The 24,078-nt window shown below is 37.7% G+C and overlaps 1 protein-coding gene across 1 annotated transcript; it reads right to left on the bottom strand.

The window, feature by feature from the left end:
• Positions 1–1,112: 1,112 nt before the first annotated feature.
• Positions 1,113–23,843, bottom strand: LOC113652618 (semaphorin-7A-like). The gene is made up of 13 exons (XM_027161808.2): positions 23,686–23,843; positions 18,580–18,731; positions 18,377–18,421; positions 16,955–17,147; positions 15,714–15,818; positions 14,987–15,126; positions 13,235–13,413; positions 11,972–12,083; positions 11,691–11,886; positions 7,264–7,379; positions 6,143–6,288; positions 2,984–3,033; positions 1,113–2,274 (listed from the first exon to the last, which is right to left on the bottom strand). The coding sequence occupies exons 1-13, from the start codon at positions 23,795–23,797 to the stop codon at positions 1,925–1,927; spliced, it is 1,896 nt and encodes a 631-aa protein (XP_027017609.2). The 5' UTR covers positions 23,798–23,843; the 3' UTR covers positions 1,113–1,924.
• Positions 23,844–24,078: the final 235 nt, after the last annotated feature.

The raw sequence follows: 24,078 nt of genomic DNA, 5'->3' as shown, positions 1-24,078 counted from the left end.
TCCTACACAATCCTGTGGTTATAACATCACAAAAATGTCTGCGTTTATTTTCAACTCGTCATAAATCCACAAACTCCCACTCCCAGCATTTTTACTGGTCTCGACTCCAGATCCAGATCCAGATGATGACCTGATCCCTGAAGATGGGCGTGTTTCGATACCATGTCTCTCTCTCTCTCACACTCACTCACGCACACACACATTACTTTTTATTTATTTATTTATTTTTATGCATTTTATTTTATGGCGCCTTTCAGAACACTCAATGTCACCTTATAAGCAATATACAGGTCACTGCATAAGACAAAACACACAACAAACAAACAGCATATACTGTACATATAACGTGCATTTAAGTCTCAATAAAACATGTTATAAGAAAGCCAGTATAAAAAAGATAGACAAAAAGACTGGAGCAGTTGAGTAAGATATTGTGGTGCAAGATTATGAAGTGCCTAATAAGTGACTAGCAAGATTTTGAATTGAACTCTATATTTTACGGGATGTTTGCATACAAACTTTACCTCCTATTTGCTCAGATGGTTTTAACCAGAGCTCAGAGCACAGATGCCTGTACTGTAGTCTAGCAGCTGTAATTTGAACTCTGCACCTTCCAGTCATTAGAAAGGAACCTGTGAGTAATAACTCGGTCACTTCCCTGTTTCTAATCCTGTTTTTTCTTATTAATTTTATTTCAGACTCTCTACATTCACGCTCCTAAGAAACAGATAGTGGTCCATTTTTATACATACATGTGCAACAGTGCATAAAAATAATATATAATAAAGATAATTTGCTCACTTAATCACACTGTAATCCAAAATGACTCGCGTTGAATGTTTTGTTTCCTTTTTTTTTTTTTGTTTACTTCTCCACCTGCAGCCTGCTTCCTTATTTCCTAATAAATCAGCTGATGTAAGAGCAGAGAGCCAATCAGATATCAGCATTTGTCTCCAGCCTGGGGCAATATCTTCTCTACCAACAAGCTACACACACACACACACACATACAGTACAAAATAGACATTAAGTGTAAAATGTTCACAAATATAAGGCCGATCACACAGAATGGTGATAATTGTATCATTTTTGATTTATAAGCATTCAAGTCAATTTGACCTGGAAAAAACAGGTTTTATTATTTACTAGAAAACATATAACACATACAGAGGCAGAAATAAAAATAAAGCTTGGAAGGAGGCAGCAGAGATCACTGAGTTGTTTTAATGAGTGTACGAAGAAGAATTAACTCAAGTAAGAGGAAAGTTCCTCCTCGCTCCATTTACACTGCATAATAATCCTATATATACGCAATCTGCTGTCCATGAAGATATTTCCCATGCTGCACCTCTTCATCTTCATCTACTCCTCATCACATCTCACACCAACAGATATTAAAGATCTGCTCTGGACTCACAAACATCTCAGAAACCGTCCGTCCATCCAAAATATTAAATCATAAATAAATCCTGATGAGGTTCATGTGTGACACATTCATACGCTTTGCAACAGACTGATTTTTCTTCTTTATGGTCTTAAAAAAATAGAAAAACTAATCTAATTAAACTACAAAGTGCAAATGCTATTAATGGTTCATTATAACTTGCAACACTGTTGAAACTATATACATGTGATTTTACAGTTTGTGATGGTGTAAAATTGTATTTTTCTCTGTTCTTGTAGAAACTTGTGGACACTGTAATGAAGCAATCGTAAGTATTGGTCATTCTCTGGGCTTCATGAGTCGAGTCACACACCTCGAGTGCAACGAAGAAGTGGAAGATGTGGTAACACTGGTGTATACAGGAAGAATCTCAGTGTTAGTAAAGCGCATGGTCTGGTTCAGTCTACTCATCCAGGACTAAGGTCTTCTGAGTTTTGTGTTTGTTTGTATGTATTTCAGTTCCCAGAACACAGGAACAGCACTAGCAGATCACAGAGATCAGGAACAGAAGGCACGCTAAAGATACTCGAGTCGCTCTGGTTTCAGATGCGCCGTTCATCTGTAGCTTCTGATGGACCAACGTCTTCTGGTAGCCGTTCTCCGAAGCGATGCACTGATAATCGCCTTCGTCCTTTTCGCTCATGCTGTCGATCAGCAAAAGGCAGCCATGTTCAGTTGAGACGCAGTCCTTCCTACTGTCCTGGTGGTGCCATGAATATGAGGCATGATAGGATTCCACTGGACATTTAAGGTAATATTTTGAGTATTGAGGGACGCTCTCAGGGACGTCCGTTTTGCCTTCTCCACGGAACCGGTCTGTTCTGGGGACACCTGCGAAGTTAGAAATGACCACATCTTTAATATTAGAGATAATCGATACTAAATGCATCCATAAAGTAACATCGTATATAAAGTTTTTTTGATAAACATGGCTGAGAAGTCAGATGACATCCGCATTATCGATGACGTCAGCCGTCATAAGCAACATCACATGAGCTGGTTCTAAAAACAATCCACTGTTTATTCCCCTTAGAACAGAATAACTGTTGTGTGTAATGTAATGAAATCAGGATTGTTCAGTCTGGGCAAAATCCCAATTACCTCCCAAAATGTTCAGCTATGCAAAACTGCGACAGATATTTGTGATGTATCTTGAAGTTGTCAGCACAGAGCAAAGCGCGGTGAAGAGCGTGTGAGTAAGCAGTATTCCAGCGTGGAATATTTAAATAACATTTGCATTTATTGCCAAAATGATATTTACATATATGTAAATAAGTTATGATAAGACTTTAGTACATTCTCATGAACAAGATGTACATGTTCTACTCAAAAAGGTCTTTATAAATAGACCTGGTATAGACTGAATAATAGGTTTAAATAGTAAGTGTGCTAGAAAACTCGGTCTGCAACCGGAGTTTATCAACAGTGCAATGTAGAAAGCATGAAGTAAACATGCAACCACCCACACACACAAAACCACCCATACACCCACCCACCCACCCACAAACACACACACACAAACACACACACACACACCTACCATCATCACATGTCGTGTGGCTTCCATGGGTTACATCTTGTATTGAGGATCTATATTAAAAAAAAAAGCAACAATCATCAGATTTCAGATGAATCCAAAACTCTATCATTGATTCTCAAATGTTCTACACGTTCTCTTCATTCTTCACTACACAGCTAAGAAGTGTCAGGGATCAGTTTCAGAGTTTAATCACTATAACAGCTCAGTGCCTCTGATTGCTCAGAAGGTTTAGATTAATATTTTATTACAGCAGCTTTGACAACAAGACAAATCTCAAATATTATTGTATTATTATTGTATATAATACTGTTTCCATAGTAACAGCTCATTCGGAGAGACTTGTACGATGGATAATATGTGGATTTATACACGTGTCATTTATATATGTTTAATCGTTGGTATGATGTTTATGCAAGCTTCATGGAAGGAGTCTCCAGTGTCAGTGTGTCCTTAAACTCCTGGAGTTTACGTTTTGTGGTTTTTCCGTATTAATGAACGCAATCTTGGATTTTTAAGGTGAAAAGAGAGGCTGATGATGGAAAGACTGCTGTTACGAGAACAGGAAGTGAGTGAGAACTTGTTTTATGGACATTCCATAACACAATAAACGTAGCTAGAAATGGATATAAAGGAGATAATGTGTCATAGTTAAACGTACAAATCAACAAGTCTGACACTTTGGGATGTTCCAATATTGTAAAATAATCAACTCCTCACTGCACTGACTACAGTATTATATATTCATTCATTCATTTTCTAACGCTTATCCAAACTTCTCGGGTCTCAGGTGTCATCAGGCATCGAGGCAGGATACACCCTGGACGGAGTGCCAACCCATCGCAGGGCACACACACTCTCATTCACTCACACACTACGGACAATTTTCCAGAGACGTAATGAACCTACCATGCATGTCTTTGGACCGGGGGAGGAAACCGGAGTACCCGGAGGAAACCCCCGAGGCACGGGGAGAACATGCAAACTCCACACACACAAGGCGGAGGCAGGAATCGAACCCCCAACCCTGGAGGTGTGAGGCGAACGTGCAAGCCACTAAGCCACTGTGCCCCCCAGTATTATATATTGGTTAATGCTATAATTCCTGTTGAAGCAGATTCAGTGTGACACTTTACAGGATAATTATCATTTGTGCTTTTTGTCATTTTTGTTATTTTTACAGAAATAAGTCCATCACAATCACAAAACCACATCAGAATGTAGTTAAAGGTCAGAGCAGGTGTACGTGGGGGTTGTGGAGAAATAATCCATGATCTCAGAATGGTTAGGTGGCTGCAAGGTGGGCTGCAATCGTGCAAGTGTGTGTGTGTGTGTTGCTGCAAACTACAAAAGGTGTTGCATTTGCAAAGAACACAGGACTGTCAAGTTTTGAAGACAGGCAAGAGTGACATCCCCAACCCCCAGCGACCCCCCCCCCCCAAAAAAAAGGATCAATAACCACCTTTTAAGCAAATAGAGTATTTGTTCATTTTCCATTTATTAATTTGTGTGTGTGTGTGTGTGTGTGTGTGTGTGTGTGTGTGAGAGAGAGAGAGAGAGAGAGAGAGAGAGAGAGAGAGAGAGAGAGAGAGAGAGAGAGAGAGAGAGAGAGATTATGACTGGTGATTATTGTAAGTGCTTGTTGCCTTTTTGGACTCCTTTATCATGTGTAATGTTGCTCCCATATAAAACAGTTCAACACAAGCCCAGACATTTTTAGGGTCATGATTGAGGACAATGTCCCGTGCAGAGACAAGCTGTTTCGTGTTGAGGTTTTGTTCAACCCGACCATCGAAAATACCCTCTCTAATGAATATGTTTTTTTAATTGGTTGTTGCATTAAATCTGACCAAGATACAATAGTGCTATTTTCTGATTGGCTATTGTGCAGCCCCTTTTTTTGATTGGCTGATAAGTGTCAGGCTCGACTAAGAACTCCAGGGGAGACGCGCTTGATTCCTGCCCAGTTCCATAGAGACAGCAGTGCGGACAGATACATTTTGGGCGCTGTGGCTTATTAAATATATAGATAAATAGTCAAAAAGTTTTTCTGCATGAGAAATACGATGTGTGGTGGGAGAGCGGGAGAAAAGTCCCAAATGCGTGACACTTGATAGCCATGAAGAATACATCTAACACTTATGACTAATGTTATACAGAATTGCATTTCGTTTTTTATCTAATGAACTTAATTTTTTTTTAAACTAAATTGATGAACAATTCAGTTTAATATACTGTATCTCTCCTCACTAGTACATCTTCCCTCACTAGTACATCTATCCTCACTAGTACATCTATCCTCATTAGTACATATATCCTCATTAGTACATCTATCCTCACTAGTACATCTTACTACAGTTTTTTCAACAGTAAAATCTATGGGGCAGTTAGAACCCATCCACACTGCTTTACCCTGACAGGAAAAGATGGTGACAAATGCAGCATAAATTCCGACGCCCCCAGACACATTTTGTATTTTATAGACCACGTGTCCACAAGACCACATTCGACAGGATGTTTATATTTACAGATGTTTCCTTAGTTTCTTCTCAATACATATATTAAGTCTTTATTAGCATTTTAACATATTACAAAATGAGAAGCTTTTTAAGGCGGTCATTGAGGCTCTTTAAATGTTCTGTTTGATGTTTTTGGAGTTTCTCTCAACCAGCATTCATTTCAGTTTGCTCTTACTCATATCTGTTTGGTGGTTCTTGTGGTAATTTTAGGAACACATAATGAGTTCATAGCTAGTCCTTAGACCTTATTTATAAGATAACGCTCTTTTATTTAGAACGCTTGTACATTTTGCATGAGATCAGGTTGCATGAGATCATGAAGCAAAAGATGGGCAAATGTAACAAAGAGCTGGACTTGAGACATAATTGCAACTTGTTAAAACATTCTGACTTCATAGCTGCAATGCCACAACATCCCTTTGTTAAACAGGAAGAACATTATAACATGCACGTCTCTGCACTCTTGCATATGTTGTGTACACAAACAAAGGGTACATACAAACACCTCAACCTGCAAAGCTGCAGCTTTCCTGCATTGCTTTTTTTTATTATTTTTTTTTATCTTGCTAAAACTATGATTTGACCTTAAAATCAAATTTCCAGAGCAGGAAATAATTCAACACGAGCTGGTCTGAACACGTACCTATCATCAGCCGAACACTCCTCCGAGTCCCAGCTGCAATACGGGTCCCGGGCAATGACACACGACTTACAGTCTTTCCCGTAAATGCTGCAGTTGGACAGGTCAATCTGGACCACCTCGGTGCTGGAGCTCACAAAGAGCTTTTTCTGGAACAATAACAAAAGTAAACTGTTGACACATGAATGTTATCAGCTGAAGAACTTCTGCTTTTACAAGAATACACAGTGGGCCTTGCAGTAATGAAACCCAGAGTGATTTAAATACATTCTATTCTATTTACAGTTGGTCCTTAAACACATTTTACTGTTACATACTGAAATATAATGAAAGATCAATGAAACCAAGTCCATTTTAACGACAGGTTTCTACCTAATCGAGTTCTAGGCCTTGGTTTTTGTCTCAAGCTCTCTTCAAAATTGTTTCAAAATAAAGACCTGGTCACTAGTGGACACAAAATATATGTATGTGTGAATGAATATTAGAATCGAACTCCGTAGCTGTTCTGCTTGGTTAAAAAGATCAGGTTTTAATGAAATAAAATGAGAAAGCTCCCCTAATATACACAAAAGATGCATGTACTGGTGTGTTTATGGTTATTAAGAAGGATCTTGAGGCTCTTTAAATGTTCTGTTTGTTGTTTGTGGAGTTTCTCTGAACCAGCATTCAGTTCTGTCTGCTCTTACTCATGTCTGGTTTATGGTTCTTGTGGTAATTTTAGGAACACATAATGAGTTCATAGCTTCTCTTTAGACCTTATTTATAAGATAACGCTCTTTTTTTAGAACGCTTGTACATTTTGCATGAGATCAGGTTGCATGAGATCATGGAGTAAAACATGGGCAAACGTAACAAAGAGCTGGACTTGAGACATATTATAGACATAATGGAATATAGAGACATTATGAGACATAACTACATTAATAACGATATGATAAAAATGGCAAGCAATTGATAGATGCTGCTCCTTTAATGCCTTAAAGCAGTATCTATCAAATTGCTTTCCATTTTTATCATATCGTTATTAATGTAGTCATGTTTTCTATATAAATAGGGCTGGGTCAGTTCAGGTAATGAGATTTTCCACACAGAAAGTATGTCCCAGTTTCTCATAGTTCTCTTACAGTTACTCTGTCGAGCAGCATGCTATTGATGTGTGTCCTGGATTTAAAGAGCTTGTACTCGGCGATGATAAAGGGCTTGTCCTCCTGGTCCAGGATTTTATGTACATTGCCATTGTCTAGGGGGAGAAAACCAAAGCACAGATTTATTTACTTTAATTTATTATCTTAATTGGTGTCTTACATAATATAAAAATAAAAAACAACAACAAATGAGAAGAAGTTTAAATAATTAAGAAATTAAATCAGTGTGAAATTATGTGATATCAGTTTATGTGTACTGCATATACATCTTTTATCACTGTAACAGTATAATATCATCATTTGGATCATCATGAAACCATCTACTGTGAAGAGAGGGAAATAAACCAGACTCTGGAGAGGAAACGATAACTCAGAGTTGCTGTATATATGTAAATATGTAAACTACAAATAAAAATATCTGTATAACCAAAAAAAAAGGTTGTATTCAGACTGAACGGATGCTCCAGTGAGCCACATCACACCATTGATTTCACTTTTAGTATTTTCCTATAACTACCCCTTCAGTGAAGAGGCCCCCCAAACCCCACACACACACACACTCTTACAGGTAATCAACCAGAAACTAACATGTGGGGGTTTGCATTCTGCCTCTTTGGAAATTCTGATGATTTCATTGATACAAGGGATTTTATAGTCATGAGGTTTGTCATAAGTTTGAGATGAGGAGAAAGTGTAAAAACCTGATGAATGTGTCATCTTTGGGGGTCTTTCCTACACACATGGGGTGTTTAGTCATCCAGGGAAAAATCTCTGAATGTATCTGTTATCTTTATCTCTATGAGTTTCTTCTGTACGTCTTTATCACAGAAGAATCATATTCTGTGACTAGGAGCTTAAAGACCACTCCAGTACCTCTGAAGGTTCCTCGGTTGTATCACTGGGGAACATTAAAATAGACCAGTAGGAAGATCAGCAAGCTTTGATCGCCTCATAAAAAAACTGAAGATGTTTGATGTCCATTCAAATACTAATCTCCTCTTTTACACCAGAGTGATTTCGATCGAGGTTGATGTTAATGCGTATGTTGTGAACTTTCTGTAGTAGCAGCTCCTTCCCAAGGAGTTTAGAGCAGATCAGATGTTCTTAACAAACATTTCTTTGTTCTTTATCAAAGAAAAACAGATAATGGTTGAAGTCGATGTGGTGTGTTCTGTAAGGAGAGGTTTATTTAACATTTAGGGAGGGAGTCTCCAGTGTGAGGACTAAAAAACTGTTTTAGTATTTTGAAAAATTTCCAGCATAATAAGGGAGTAAACCTGTTGAGAGCAATAAACAAGATGTGGTGGCGTGATCCAAAGAGTGACTCTTCCCAACCCTGAAGTTATTATTTTCCCCAAACAGCACATCCTGAAGCATTTATACCTTATAATTACTAGCTAAGTCTGTTCAACCGTGTTTAAAATAACCGATAACACCCAAAACATAAAAAACACATGGAAATTAGTTGACTCATTCAGACTTTAACACATACTTGCTTGTGTTTCAAGGAAATGTCGCATGGGACTGGCAATATGATGACATTTACCGCATGATGGTGTCAGCATTTTGGGTCAACATGTGGCACAATGATTGTGTGCAATAGCGAGTAGAGAAAAAAAATAAACTAAACACATTTAAAAGAATCCTTCAGCAGTATTTTTTTGTGTGTGAGACAGAACAACAATGTTCTCACGTTAAACCAGAGAATTCTGAAATATTCAAACTGTAAAGACACAATCTTGTTATTTTGGAGGCCAATTTGGGGAAAGTCTGGAGCATCAACATAATTATTATTTTTTTGACTGTTAAAACAGGGAGAACATGCAAGAGCAACTTTGCGTGTCTCTCACTCATAGCATCTGTTAGTGATGCGTGATAAAACGTGAACAAACTGATCTCAGCTGCTGTAGAGTTAAAACATCATTAATAAAACCTACAGTATGTCCCGATTAGACTTCTATCCGTCCTGAACACTACCCGAGACTTAATCAGGTATTAATACGTCCTGAACACTGTTAAAACGAGTATCCCAGAGGCACTGGGATGGCCTATTATTTGTGAGGATCTGGGGACAACTAATATTACCCACAACTCCCTGCGTGACACGATGAAGGTGGAGATTTGCCATCGTCTTTGACACATTTTAGAAGGGCGACCATCAAGGGAATGGTCCATTAACTCATACAGTCTAAATGATAATGAATAATGAATGAAGAAATGGTTCGCTTAACTAGGCAACAGCGTTACAGGCCGTGTTACTTACACACTTAAAAGTAGATCCGAAAAGTTAACATACTGTACGTTTAGGTACCATGGCATGATATCTTAGTGTGTGTATTTTACTATTAAAAAAATGTTTAATTGATGGTACTTTGAGAAGTAGTAAGAGCTAATAGCTAATTAAAGCAAACTGGTGAAGGAGTGATGCTAAAATACTCCTAATGAGTGTGTTGAATGTGTGTGTGTGTGTGTGTGTGTGTGTGTGTGTGTGTGTGTGTGTGTGTGTGTGTGTGTGTGTGTGTGTGTGTGTGTGTGTGTGTGTGCGTGCGTGCGTGTGTGTGTGTGTGTGTGTTCCCAGGTCTCCTGATCTACTGGGACCCTAGCCAGGAGCACAAAAGCTCCATGAATGGACCTATGAAACATCCGGAACAGGACAATCACACTTAGTACATTTGAGTTTAAATATAGTTTACAATTGACTTTCTAATTACAGACCTATAGAGGTTTTTCTCAGTAAAATAACAGACCAAAATGAGTGCATGCTAGTGAGTGCATGCCATATCAGTGACATATTTTAGCTTCAGTTTAAACATCCTGCTTAAAGGTTATAACAGATATGATACGCCAGTGACAGGAATTTAATCTTTGTGCAGTTTTCAGATATTAAATATTGGCTTTAAAGTTAACTCTTTTTTATTTAAAACTCACTGGAAGGTTCATTTCCCTTTTTACCCACCTTTGTTCTTACACACTGACAATCAGTTTTTAAAATAAGTATTATATTCATAAAGCGTTGGTGTGATGAACTCATGAACACATCCTCCCTGACATTTCTCAGATTGCACATTTTAGGATGTGTAACTCAGTACTTCTGCATTTTGTTAACAAGGAAACGGGCGTCTGTGATTGTAAATATGTGACTTTAGGTCATTGTTTTATAGGTTAATGAGTCATTTTAGCTATTATTATACGATGTGTTCCTTATACGATGTGTTCCCATGTTCCTGGAAAACATGGACCTGACATGCAGATTAGGATTTCTCACAAATGAGTGGATCTAAAATGTTTACAGCAGCTGATATCAGTTTGATAACGTTTTATCACACATCACTAACAGATGCTATGAGTGGTTGCTCTTGCATGCTCTCTCTATTTTAACAGTCAAATAAAGCAATGTTGATGCCTCCAGACTTTCCCCAAATTTGCCTTTTTTTGGGAAGGGAGGGCACAATGAGAGAAGTAGAGAGAGCAAGTGAGAGAAAGACAGCAAGAGGGGGGGGGGGGGCTCACACACAAAAAGAAAGAGAGAGAAGGAATGTGTGTGCTATTGCTTAATCTATGTTTTAAAATTCTGCTTATTCCTGATCTATTGTGTAACATCTGTAACTCTGCCCCTAAGACATATTACCCTCTATCAATACACAAGCTGAACAAAATGCTAAAGTTGACACACAACAAATTCACAGTCTGAGTAAGAACAGTCCTACAGTCCTCACTACAGTCATTAGAACCGAAATGAGAGTTATTACTGAGGACATTTTAGTGCAAGACTCATTCAGTTCCTTCAGACAGATTTCTTGTCATGACTATAACAAATTCAGAAAGTGTTCTTGCTCTTAAGTTCCTCTTTACAGGAACACTGTTAGACTTTACAGTATAGATACAAACAAAAGAGAAATGATTAATAATCGAACTCTCAGAAATTCAAATGATTATCATTTCCCTTTTTAAGTCTGGCTCTCTTCCTCATGTTGTCTCACTACCTTCAACTCTGCCTTGCTCATTAGGGATACATTTCTCAATTCAGAATGTATCATGTAAATCAACTTTATTTTGTCTTTGCAAATAGATTTTTAATTGGACCAGATTTAAATTTTAATCTCTGACATCAAGTAGGCATCCGAATTAGGAGATCCAAAAGAGCATCCCTATATTGTGATAAGTATTACGATACTAACAGCTTAGGCTCTTATAGTAGTACAGCTTATCTATAGTGCCAATCAGAATCTAGCTGGGCTTGTCAAGACAACATTTATCTTAGCTACATCCTCAAACAAACAAGTCAAACGATAAAGCGTATATGGTATGGTGTATGTCTGCGTGGTAAAACAGATCAATATCATACGCTTCTTGTTTACAGTCACGGTCCTGACGATTATGCTTCTATTAAACAGAAACCTGCTCACCGAGACTCATGAAGAGGACATGATGGCTATGTCCTGACTTCCTGTTCACAAGTGTGTCCACCTGGATGTGTGTGTAGTGATAGTTGTTCTCGAACACCACAGGGTCTCGTACAGGTTTAATCCACTGCTCCAGCTCAGGAAGACTATCCATGAACTTCAGAATGTTTGACGATAACGTAGGACTGTTTTGTACACACTGAAAAACAGGGTTAAAATTCATTAAACAAGGAGTGCAGAGATAAAGGTGAGGATAATTTCTGTTTTATGGAACGGTAGTTTACCTCTCCAGGACGAGGTGAAGAAAAAGGCTCCTTCTCTGCTGCTGTGAATGTGTTGCTCGTGAAGACGCGAATGATGTCAGACATTTTGTAAATGCACACGGCTCTCAAGTTGCTATGGGAAAGAAACGGATTGATACAAAATTCAGACACACACACACACAGTGTTTCTTCTTCTATTAAATTATACCTATAGACTTAGTATCTAAGGGAACAGAAACACTGAAGAAAACAAAAGGCTACTGAAAACTGAAGTAACTTCTGCATCAGCCATAAATGGAAAGATTCCTGATTTAGCATTGAACCCAAAGAACACACACTTCCCAATGCAAAAAAGGCATCTTACAGCTAAAGTGAAAAATAAACCAGACACTGCCTGCTGTTGACTCAGTTCAAACTGTTGACTTAATTAAAACTGTGCCAAAGTGTCTCTTGTATAAATAAATGCTTCTTCTAAAGAACAGGACATATGCTTTTTTAGCACATGTAGTAGCTACAGTACCTTATTTGCCTGAGTGTCACTGTCAATGCACATTGGATTTCTGTGAGGATTTTTGGAATGTTAATGGAAATCTTTAACTATAATTAGTACTTCAATCCTGTGTGTGTGTGTGTTTTCAAAGTAACACTAGCTATAGGTGGCTAACATGAGCTCACCTGAGAGGATTTTTAAGTCATATGGTGAGCTCGCTAAGCAGGTTAACTAGAGAGTGTTTACCTATGACTAGCCCTAGCATACTTTATACTGTACTGTATCTTATTTCTTATTATATTAATTTGATAGCAGGATAAAAAGATAGCAGGTAGCTAGCTAGCTACTGATTTAGCAAGTCACATGACTTGTGACACATTTATTTACAGCATGTTTTACAGTTCCAATAGCAAGCTAGCTATGCTCTCATAACCTTATTTTAACATTAGCTAGCTTCAGATTAATGCTTAATGCTAAACTTAACAAGCATTAAGTGATCAGGATTACCTCGTATGATTTTGTGGCTTATTTCAATACGCCACAGGAACATTACTGCTCTGTTTTACAGTTACCTGATGTGTTCATTCTTGATTGATATTAGCCACCGGATATGATTTTAGAGTATCAGATGTGTAAATTCAGCACAGCATTTAAAGGTCATGTCAATAAGGTCACAAATGAGCTTGAGTGTGTTCAGTGCGCAGTTCATCATCAGGAAACATATTGCACACACACACATCATGCAAGTCACACAGAGCCCCTGGTCAGGTGCTCGATCAAACACGTCATCTTACTAGGTATTTTTGAAGAGGGTGTAAATCATGGTGTTTTCCCATTCAGTAGCTTCCAGTACAGCAACGTCCAGCAGCTCGGTATACGAGAGACGCTTCTTCTCATCTCCACAGAACAGGCGAGCAGTCAGCATGGATGTCCAGCGGAACTGCAGCATTGCTTTACTGCCACCGAGATCCGCCTGAAAGAAGAAACAGCTAGTTTAGTCTGGGCAGAGCGGATTTTCTGAGGTGTCTTCATTTCAATGCCGTGAGCTGTGCTGACTCAGAGCATTCATAGTTAAACTGCCTGAGGAGGTGAATCAGGAGCTATCAGGAGTCATGAGCTGAACAGGCAAAGAATGTAAACAGTAGCTGCAGGCGGAATTGATTTTTATCAATAAAATAACAAGTCAAACTCATTTCACAGTCACTTCAAACTCGTTTTTAATTTACATTTGAATTTCCCTTAAACTCATTTCTTGTCACAGCCCAACTATTTTCTATACAACATACTGGATGTGTATAGCTCATCAGGGCAGTGGTGACTCAAAAGGTTAAAGTTCTCAGTTGTTGATTGGATGCTCATGGTTTAAGCCCCAACTCTGCCAAGATGACACTGTTGGGCCCCTGAGCAAGTCCCTTAACCCTCATTGCTCCAGGGGTGCTAAACCTGTGCTCTGGAAGCTGGAAGCCCCCAAAGCTGGAAGATAAATTTCTAGAAATTACTTCTTTTGTGCAAGGTATAAAACACATTTAGATTAATTTCCTATAACAATACATCTTATCTTACAAGTTAGCTCCTGTTCTCACCATCCACAAGTTATAACACCTACAAGCACTCATTCTTTCACCAGACTCTCACAGCTTGTCATGTCATGAGATAGCAGGAAAGCACAAAGTGTTCAGTCCTGAGGATGTTCCCCATGTTGGAAAACTTCTCTTGTGACCATGTTCATTATTGAATGTCTTTGTCATGTCTCACTACACAGTGGTGGTTAATATGAAGCTCATATGAAAGTAGACACTCAGGACTTTAAGACTTTGTAGTGTTTTAGAAGTATTTCTGTTTTTATCTAGCCTACTAGGGCGATCTCAATCAGTCTTTCCTTGCCGCAGGTGCCTCGGGTTTGCTCATCAGGGACAAATATAAATATTAACTGCTTTGAGACAATGCACATTGTTAGTTATATAAAAGCTAAACTTCACTCAAAAGCTTTTTATTTTAAAGAGATGCCCCAGGATGAGATGCCAAAATTTGATATATTCTTGTTCATCAACATATAAAATTGTTTATCTTCAACCACTAAAAGACCTGACTCCTAGCCAGAAAATCATTCATTTGTTTATACTGATTGAAAATATCCAATAAGACAATTTCTATTCAATTTCTGTCTCCTGATGTTGTTGTCACTATAGAAATGATAGTTGCTTTAATATGTTCACATCAGTGCAGCTACATAGATAAAATTCTGTTTTTAATATTTATTCTCCATGTATTTAATTATTTATCTTTTTTGAACTCTTCCAGAAGAAGCGTATAGCAATCTGCTTATAAAACCAAACGTTTTCCAAACCTACTGCATGAAAAGTTATAAGAACTGAAATTTCACTTTTATTCTTTGTTCCTGATAAAAAAGAATAAAACACGAAGAGAATTTCTTGACTGCGGTCTAATCAATGTCATTTCTTATGAATTATATCGACCTCGTTGTTCTCTCAGGATCTGAATCGATCCTCATTGTAGCTCTAGAAAAGCAGAACTTATCATATTACCATGCAGATCTGAGAAACTCGAGGTATCCATTGAGGCAGGTCTGAGTTCTGGTTCTGGTTTTTCTCTATGTAGAAGGAGTAGACTTTTCCATCCAGTGATCCATTCCCTTTATTTGCTAAGATTTTTACATGCCTCTGCTCTGAAAACAGAGAAAAACATACTGTATTAGGTTAAGTTTAAGTAAACTTAAGTAAAGTTAGATTCAGTGGATAAAGTTTATCTGTTAGTATTTAACCTTTTAACATTTAAACACTAGTATAATCTCATCAAAGCACACCAGGACAGTAGAGGCTAATGTCCTTAGAAGACTGACGGCAGAAGATCTGGACTTCACAGCAGATTTAATTTAATTTAATTTAATCATATGACTGACACTCAGCTTTTTTGTTTGGCCTCATGTGCAGCCATAGATCAATTTAAGGATGTCATGGAAATAGAAGTCTGTTCTCATCAGCGTTGCTTAATTCATACTGTTTTTTCTGTGCATTTCTAATTATTTAACTCTGTCTTTGACTATTTGGTTTTGAGTTCGATTGTGTTTGAATATCGATACCAGCACACTGTCTGACCACTGCTTATTTACCTATTACAATATATAGACTGTGATTCAATAAACCCTGCACAAGCTCCTAACTCCTACAGTAGGTCCGGTGCTGAGACTGTTCTCTCATACAAATCTCTCAAAATGTGAAATGTTTACTGCTGGACGCAGCATGGCTCTCTCACCGATTTCTCTTGCAAGGGGAAAGATGTATTTATCTCTGGTCTCTCTGTAGAGGCCGCTGGGAAAATCTGTGCCCAGATCTGAGATCGTGTAATATAGAGAATCATCTGGAAAATGCACCAACAAACACAGAGTGTGTTATATTCATCAGCTTTACAAAACAGTTCAAAGGTCAAATAGGCAACATGCTGAGATATTTAACATCCACACTATTCTTACTCTGTATAGCAAGTTTAATAATTTGTCAACTTTAAAATTTGACAATATTAAAAAAAATAAACATAGAAAAAGCACTGGACAGAAATTGCATCATATAAGAAACGTTTTATTCAACATCCTTTTATATATATATATATATATATATATATATATATATATATATATATATATATATATATATATATATATATATATATATATATATATATATATATATATTCATTGGCTAATTATTTTTTACAACAAAACCTGAGAAAACCTCAGACATTTTATACATGCATACGTACGTTTAATGATGTTAAAGCGGCCTAAAGACAATGTTGAATTTTAGAACAAACAGATAAAAGTTTATGTGACGCTTAAAAAGAGGCTTACTGTAAACTAACAGGAAATATCACTTAAAACCTCCCTTACAAACGCTTATCAGCTTTGGCACCTTTACCCAAAATGTGGGTGTTACCCAAAGTGCTTTAGTAATGCCCTTCCTCTGCCTCTTCCTCCCTGTTTTTTTTAGAACATTTCAAAAAAGCTTCCACAAACTGACTCTTTATTTTTTTTCTTTCTTTCTAAAAAACGGAAGTCCCCATGTGCCAGTGTATTTGGATACACATATTTGGATACAATAATGTTCTTTTAAATCTAGTGCAATATTTAAAGTGAGTGCCATAAATATTATAAAAACAAAAGTGGTTAATTAGCTTACAGTAGTTTGATAAATATGACAGAAATGAGTACAAAAAGAAAAAAAAATGCATTAAAAAAATGCATTTTTTCCAAAAAAAAAAAAAGTCATAGTTCTTTTATAAATTTCTTATTATATCTTAATATATAATATCTTAAAATATATTATTATTACTTCTTTTTCTTGTAAAAATGCCTTCTATAATATTCCTAAGTAAGGAATTCTTCCAAATTCTCCAGACATGGCTTTAAATCTGCAGAATACTCTACCAAACCAAGGGTGCCAATAAATCTAAAACTGGCCAAAGCTTGATCTGTAAATAAAAAAAGCAGTTTTTCTTACCAACATGAACAGACGGCTCGTTGATTTGTGTTGGATACCTCAAGATGAAGCAGTTCACCTGCTTGTGCTCTGAACTAGAAATTCCTAAACGTTCCACATCACAGCAGTTTGTGTGATGTTCTGTGGTTCTACACAGGAACAGTGGGTTTCCGTTCCTCCCCTCTTTCAGCATGGAGATTTCATATTTACAATTCTGAAAAAATCAATAAAAAGATTTCAACAACTGAAAAAAACATGTATGAAAATTAAAGGCTGTAAAATTGAGGCCATGAAACGTCCTTCTGAAACCAACAGGACCATTTATCCAGAATGATCAAAATGCAGTCTGATGACCTAAGAGTATAATTATTTCTGTCTGCTTCATGGTGGGAGGCTTTTGAAGTTGCATCCAGTGTAACATGGTACAATGAACACAGATAAGCATTTGTTAAGAAACAGAGGAGTTTCTAAACTTGCTCTGCTCAGCAGTTTACACAAAGCGGATCAAAGCCACACTGTGCACGGCTCTATCCTCTATCACCACTCTATTACACCACACGCTACATCCATGAAAGTAACAGCATTGTGGATGACCCCACACACCCAACACAAAGGTACAGAGCATTCGGACCTCATGACCAGACTGAGTAACAGTTTCTTCCCACAAGCCATCAGACTCATCAATAACCGGACTGAACCGTACCGAGAACAACACACACTGTTTTTCACATTTTAGTCGAATGCTGTTTTACACAATACATTACAATACCTCATATAACTGCTGCTTTAATATTAAGTGTTCATTCATAACGTGATCCGCTGTGGTGACCCCGAGCAGGGAGTAGCCAAAGAAAAGAAAAATAAATAATAATTAATTATTCAATCAATTAATTATTCAATCAATGAATTAATCAATTGATTAATTAATTAATTATTTGATTAATTAATAATAGCTACTTTTGTAAAGTTTGTCGTGACAAACTTTGATGTTGGCTTGTCAGAGCAAGTATTTCCAAAGGCGGGAATGCTTGGGTGCCAATACTTTTGGAGGCGAGTGGAAACAAGCAAGTGACGTCACTTGAATACCTGTGATGCAATTCACCTCATTATACTGAGTGTTTTGATATATCACTTCCATTTTGTGGTAATTTTACATTTTGGTGGTGGGGCTGCACGTGACATGATCCAAATACCTATGACGCAGTTCCCCTCATCGTTCTGAGTCTTTGGATATGTCACATGTAAATGTTCTGGAAAGTTTTTTGATTTTGCATATATTGGGGGCGGTGCTGTGGAAAAACCAAAAGCCAAACCAGATGACCAGGTGTTTGGAAGAGGATGAAAACTAACCAGCAAACACGTTACAGATGTTATTAGTAAAAAATAAATCATATTGATTATAAAGCAGAAATGATCACATGCTGTAGTATGTGTGAAACTTACAGTAGAACTGTTCATGCATTCAGGTTCCAATATGGGCAATTTCACCTGTCCAGAAAGAAAAACGTGACAATATTAATATACAGAAACATGATCTCCAACACTATATTATCCATTTATAAGTCTCTCTCTCTCTCTCTCTCTCTCTCTCTAAACAGGAGCTAAACAGGTTTCTGGACCATTCCTACACCAAACATACAGTTTACCTTCGTCAGTGTTGGATGTTTTATTCTTGGATCGAACATGAACAGGCCCTGAGGTCCTCCGGCATAGATATTTACTCTGTGGGAATCCTGGATCAACGTCAGATTACCAATCATGTGTCCATTTGATGTGTTTATTGTAAGAAAAGCTCCATCTAGGACAGAGAGAGAGAGAGAGAGAGAGAGAGAGAGAGAGAGAGAGAGAGAGAGAGAGAGAGAGAGAGAGAGAATAACTCATATAACTTTTTTATAACTGAGAGAACTGTTTTCTTTGCTGCTTGTAATTCCATCCTGTGATGATTTTGGACCAAAGGTCTGAGCAAAGGTCTGTGGGAAATTTATGCCACAATTCAGGCTGAAAACATGAAGAAGACAGAAACACAAGAAGAAGATGAAACAGACCAGAACTTATGAATGAGGGCCATATCAAGTTGTAGGAGCCATGTTAGGTGTATGTCATGTGACTGCGGGAGAATGGGGGAGTTAGTAATTATGTAAGGTTAAAACACCTGTGTGTGGCTCTGGAAGCATGTCGGGGGAGTGTAGGAGCACATACTTTTTGTTTGACCGTATAATCACGGTATGAGAACAATATATGCATTGAGAAGCAGTATTGTTGAACTTGAGCAAATCACTGTTATACATTGCTATATAGAAACAAGCTTTCAAATGGATGGAGAATAAACAGCAAACTGCAAGGATGATTAACGTGTCACGAATTTATTGCTCCACACTCAGCTCCTCGGCGGATCTAAGATCATTGTGCCGCTACACAAGTTATTGTTTACTTGTGAAATGTGGGACACAAAACCACACCCAGTTAAAGTATATATTAGCAGTTATCTACATGATGGGTTTGGACACAAGATAAGATGGTCTGCTTGGTTTAGTGCTTCAGTTATAAACTGCATACAGTCTTCCCATGTTCAACATCACACTAATTGTTTCACATCATGTTTCGTTATATAAATGCAACTACATTTCTTCTACTGGCATACTTTAATTACGTAGCAGTTCACATTTCTCTTCTGATGAACTTCATCTCCATAGATTCATACATGCAAGATACTGGCGGGAAGTTATACACAAGTGGCGAAAAAATGAGTAATACAAAGCAGCACAGTGTCCGGCTGAATAGATAATGACTTTCATTCATCAACCGACGCTGCAAGGCAAAATTTTCTGAATAACTTTAAAAAACTGAATAACTTAATAAATTCAAATGACAGCTTCATCTCAGACACTATAGAAATAATAACATATTAAAATGAGTAATAATACTTATAGTCTTCATAATATTAATCATTATTGATATTATTATTAATATCATCTCACATTTGCACATTTGTACTATGTATTCTACCTCAATTGCACATTTCACAATTGCACATGTGTACATACAAATTGTACAGTATATATTGTATACTTCAATTGCACATTTCTCACACTTGCAAATTTGTACATACAAATTGCCTATATTTGTATATGTATATTTCAACTGCACATTTCACACCTGTAAATGTGTACACACAATTTCGTCTATACCAGTGGTTCTTAACCTGGGTTCGATCTAACCCCAGGGGTTCGGTGAGTCAGTCTTAGGGGTTCGGCGGAGGATAAGACACAACCGACTCATATGATTTGTGATGACACGTCCCCCTTGGCCATCATTGGCTGCAGGTGATCACGCAACATCGCTTGGCCTATCTGTGCTGCAGGAAATTTGGTGCACCCATTAGTTGACTTGTGACTGTCGTGATGGTACGTCGTGTGATTCCTTTCTTAATATTTTAATCCCTTCATACTAACTATGTCGAGCAAAAAAAGAAAGTGGTCGGACGAATATGTACAATATGGATTCACATGTATAACGGAACATGATGGGAGTCAGCGTCCTAACTGCATTATTTGCAATGCCAAGTTGAGCAATTCTAGTCTAGCACATGGAGATGGAAAATACAAGAACACAACACTCGCTGAATTGAAGGTGAAGAGAGCCAGATTCGATGAAAAGGCTACTTTGCCTGTTCTCGGCTTTGTACCCATCAACAAACCGATCCTCACAGCATCGTACGAAGTCGCAAAGCAGGGCAAACCAGGGCAAACCACACACCATTGGTGAAACACTCATAAAACCAGCTGTGTTGAAGATGGCGAATATCATGCTGGGAAAAGCGGCTGAAGTTAAGTTATCCCAAATTCCTCTTTCAAATGACACCATCAGCGACAGAATAGAGGACATGAGCAAAGACAAAAACCTTACCTCCAACACTGGCAGAAGTATTAAAAATTGTAGTGGAATGCGTGAACTATGTGCGAAATAGTGCTCTGAGGCACCGCATCTTCAGTGAGCTGTGTAAAGACATGGGCTCTGAATTCGAGGTGCTTTTGTACCATTCTAACGTTCGGTGGTTATCCCGGGGACAGGTGATGAATCGTGTTTTCGCCCTACGTGTGGAATTAGCCCTGTTTTTGCAAGAGCACCAACATTTTCAAGCAGATTGCTTCAAAAATTCTGAGTTCATTCTCATTTTAGCATACATGGCTGATATCTTCGCAGCTCTCAATCATCTCAGTCAACAGATGCAGGGAGGTGGAGTCAACATCATCGAAGCGGAAGAAAACCTGAATGCTTTTCAAAAAAAGCTACCGTTATGGAAACAACGAATAGAGAACGATAACTTCGCAAACTTCCCCTGCTAGATGACTGTGTATGTAAGATCGAAGATGTATCTGCAATCGGAGACATTTCTTTACCCACAGAACTGAAGCAAGCAATTGCCACGCACTTAGATGAGCTTGCAAAGTCTCTCAACAGATACTTCCCTAAAAGAGAGTCTTATCCAGCATGTGTGAGACAGCCGTTCACGTTTAGTGTTGAGACAACAGATGTCAATGATGAATACCTCGATGAAATCATTGAAATTCAGCAGAGCCAGGTCCAACAGCAACTCTTCAGAACAACAACGCTCTCAACGTTTTGGTGTCAACAAATGGTAACGTACCCTGTTATTGATAAGAAAGCTCTGGAGATTTTCATACCGTTTGTTACAACATATCTTTACGAGCAATCATTTTCGAGGATGCTGGACATAAAAACGAAGAAAAGGAACAGACTTTGTTGCGAAAATGACGAGTGGCACTTGCCAAGGTGAAGCCACGCATTTCTGAACTGGTCTCTGAAAGGCAACAGCAGAAGTCACACTGATTTGCAGTAAATATTCATTATTACGTTTTTGCGTGAAAATCATGTTTTAATGGTTTTGTTCTTTGAACACAGTGATGTTGATGCACGGTTCATTTTGTGCACCAGTAAAATATATACTTATGTTTTGAATTTGAAAAAAATCATTTTATTTTTCCAATTAAGAAGGGTTCGGTGAATGCGCATATGAAACTGGTGGGGTTCAGTACCTCCAACAAGGTTAAGAACCACTGGTATATACTGTATATGTCATTCTGTTACACTGTGGAGCTTCTGTCACTAAAACAAATTCCACGAATGTGAAAAAATGCCTGGCAATAAAGCTGATTCTGATTCTGATATTTATATTAGTAGAATTAATATTACAATTAAGGTGGAATACTGTCAGAGAAAATGAATATTATACATGTGTATAAATGTTATAGTGTAGATTATTACTCATATACATTTGTGCTAATTTTTGTACAAAATGTCCTCATCCAATTTGATCTAGATCTGTTTTCACGCTCACTCACACACTCTTCTGTCAAGTTCAGTGTTTTATCCTGACCAGGGATGTAGAGTAGAGCCCATCCCAGGAACACTGTGTGAGTCAATAACATACTCTGGACACCTTCTCTTAGTCAGTTCACTTAAGAAAACCCACACAGACAGAGGAACATGCAAAACTAGGGCTGTCAAGTGCTGACACGTTGTCACGCATTGAGAGTGACAGTCACGCATTCTGGTCTTTTATCTCACTCTCCGGGCCACACATTGTATTTCTCACACAGAAAAACTGACTATTTATCATATATTTATTATGAATAAAATATATCTGTCTGCACCACTGTCTCTATGGAACCGGGCAGGAACCAAGCGCGTCTCCCCTGGAGTTCTTAGTCGAGCCTGACATCAGTCAATCAAAAAAAGAGGCTACACAATAGCCAATCAGAAAATAGCACTATTGTATCTGGGTAAGATTTAACGCAACAACTAATCAAAACAAAGTTCAGCTACGAGCATCACTTTGACCACAAGTCATGATCTCCTGTTGCAATGTTACAACAAATTCACAACTTGTTTGACACAAACAATGACACTTTGACCGCTGTTAAAGAAAGTTTCCAAGATAATCATAATTTTTTCATGAGTGTCTGTAACTTAGCCAACAGTTTTATAGCCTGTTCAGTGACAACACCTGCTTAGAACAAGTAGTCTAGGCCAGTGGTTCTCAAACTGGGGGCTTTGAGATGGTGCCAGAAAACATCTGAGTAATAGAGGCCCCTGGATCCTTTTTTCAAACGTGACTGGATTGAACCAATTTGGGAGGCTATCAAAGATCACAGCCTTGGGTTTAGTGCGTCCACATTGTAATGCTGATGCCCAGGGGGTATTTTCAATGGTAGGTTTGAACAAAACCTCAACACAAAACAGCTTGTCTCTGGACGAGTCATTGACCTCAATCATGACCCTAAAAATGGCTGGGCTTGTGCTGAACTGTTTTAAATGGGAGCAACATTACGAACGAGATGTCACTCTTGTCAGTCTTCAAAAGTGGAGAGCCCTGCAAAACATCTCACAGACAATCCACTGACACCAGGATGGGATTCAAGACCAAAATCTGACATTTCTCAATTTGTTTTTCCAAAAAAAAAAAAGTCTAAAAAGTCCAAAGATCAGATGCAGAACCAAAAAATGCTCAGCTATGAACAATAGGTTTGTATTTTAAAATTAAACAAAACTAAACTAGAAATATTTACAATCATAAACAAATCTCAACTATAAAGCTGTCTGAAAGCTGCATGAGCATTAATTCAAGTTAACCCGAAAAAAAAAACAATTAAAAAATAAACTCCTAGGAAGTAACATGTTTGAATAATAAGAGCTATTATATTATTATAAGGACGAGTCATTTCTCTTACTTTCTCTGTTCACTTTGATCCGCGGTGTAAAGTGATGACTCCCAAGTGAGACTCTGAAAACTGTCATCCAAATTAATGCTAAAAGCAAAGTGTTTGCTTCTCTGAATGCCATCTTCAGTATACACTGGCTCCATCTGGGCCATGAGATACATTTATACAGTGAACACGGAACACGGAACAGTATGACGAAGCTCAAGAGTCGACTCTTGGGAGTCGATTCTTTAACAAATAATTTGGTGCTTATTTAATACATTTCTGAACTGTAATAATAATAATAACAATAACAACAACAACAACAACAACAATAATAATAATAATCCTAATAATAATACGAAGAAGGAGATTTTGATTACATAAATATTTATTTATTTTGTTATATTATACTCCTAATTT

This window comes from Tachysurus fulvidraco, chromosome 13 (genome assembly GCF_022655615.1).
Source record: "Tachysurus fulvidraco isolate hzauxx_2018 chromosome 13, HZAU_PFXX_2.0, whole genome shotgun sequence".
NCBI lineage: Eukaryota > Metazoa > Chordata > Actinopteri > Siluriformes > Bagridae > Tachysurus > Tachysurus fulvidraco.
The sequence above is the reverse complement of the archived record's forward strand: the minus strand, read 5'-3'. Positions and strand labels throughout refer to the sequence as shown.

Coding starts and splice junctions, on each gene's coding strand:
- LOC113652618 (XM_027161808.2), bottom strand. CDS start 23,797: ATGGCATTCAGAGAAGCAAACACTTTGCTTTTAGCATTAATTTGGATG. Junction 15,127..15,713: donor TCCCCTTGCAAGAGAAATCG/GTGAGAGAGCCA, acceptor CTCTGTTTTCAG/AGCAGAGGCATGTAAAAATC. Junction 7,380..11,690: donor TGTCCTCTTCATGAGTCTCG/GTGAGCAGGTTT, acceptor TTCTCCCCCTAG/ACAATGGCAATGTACATAAA.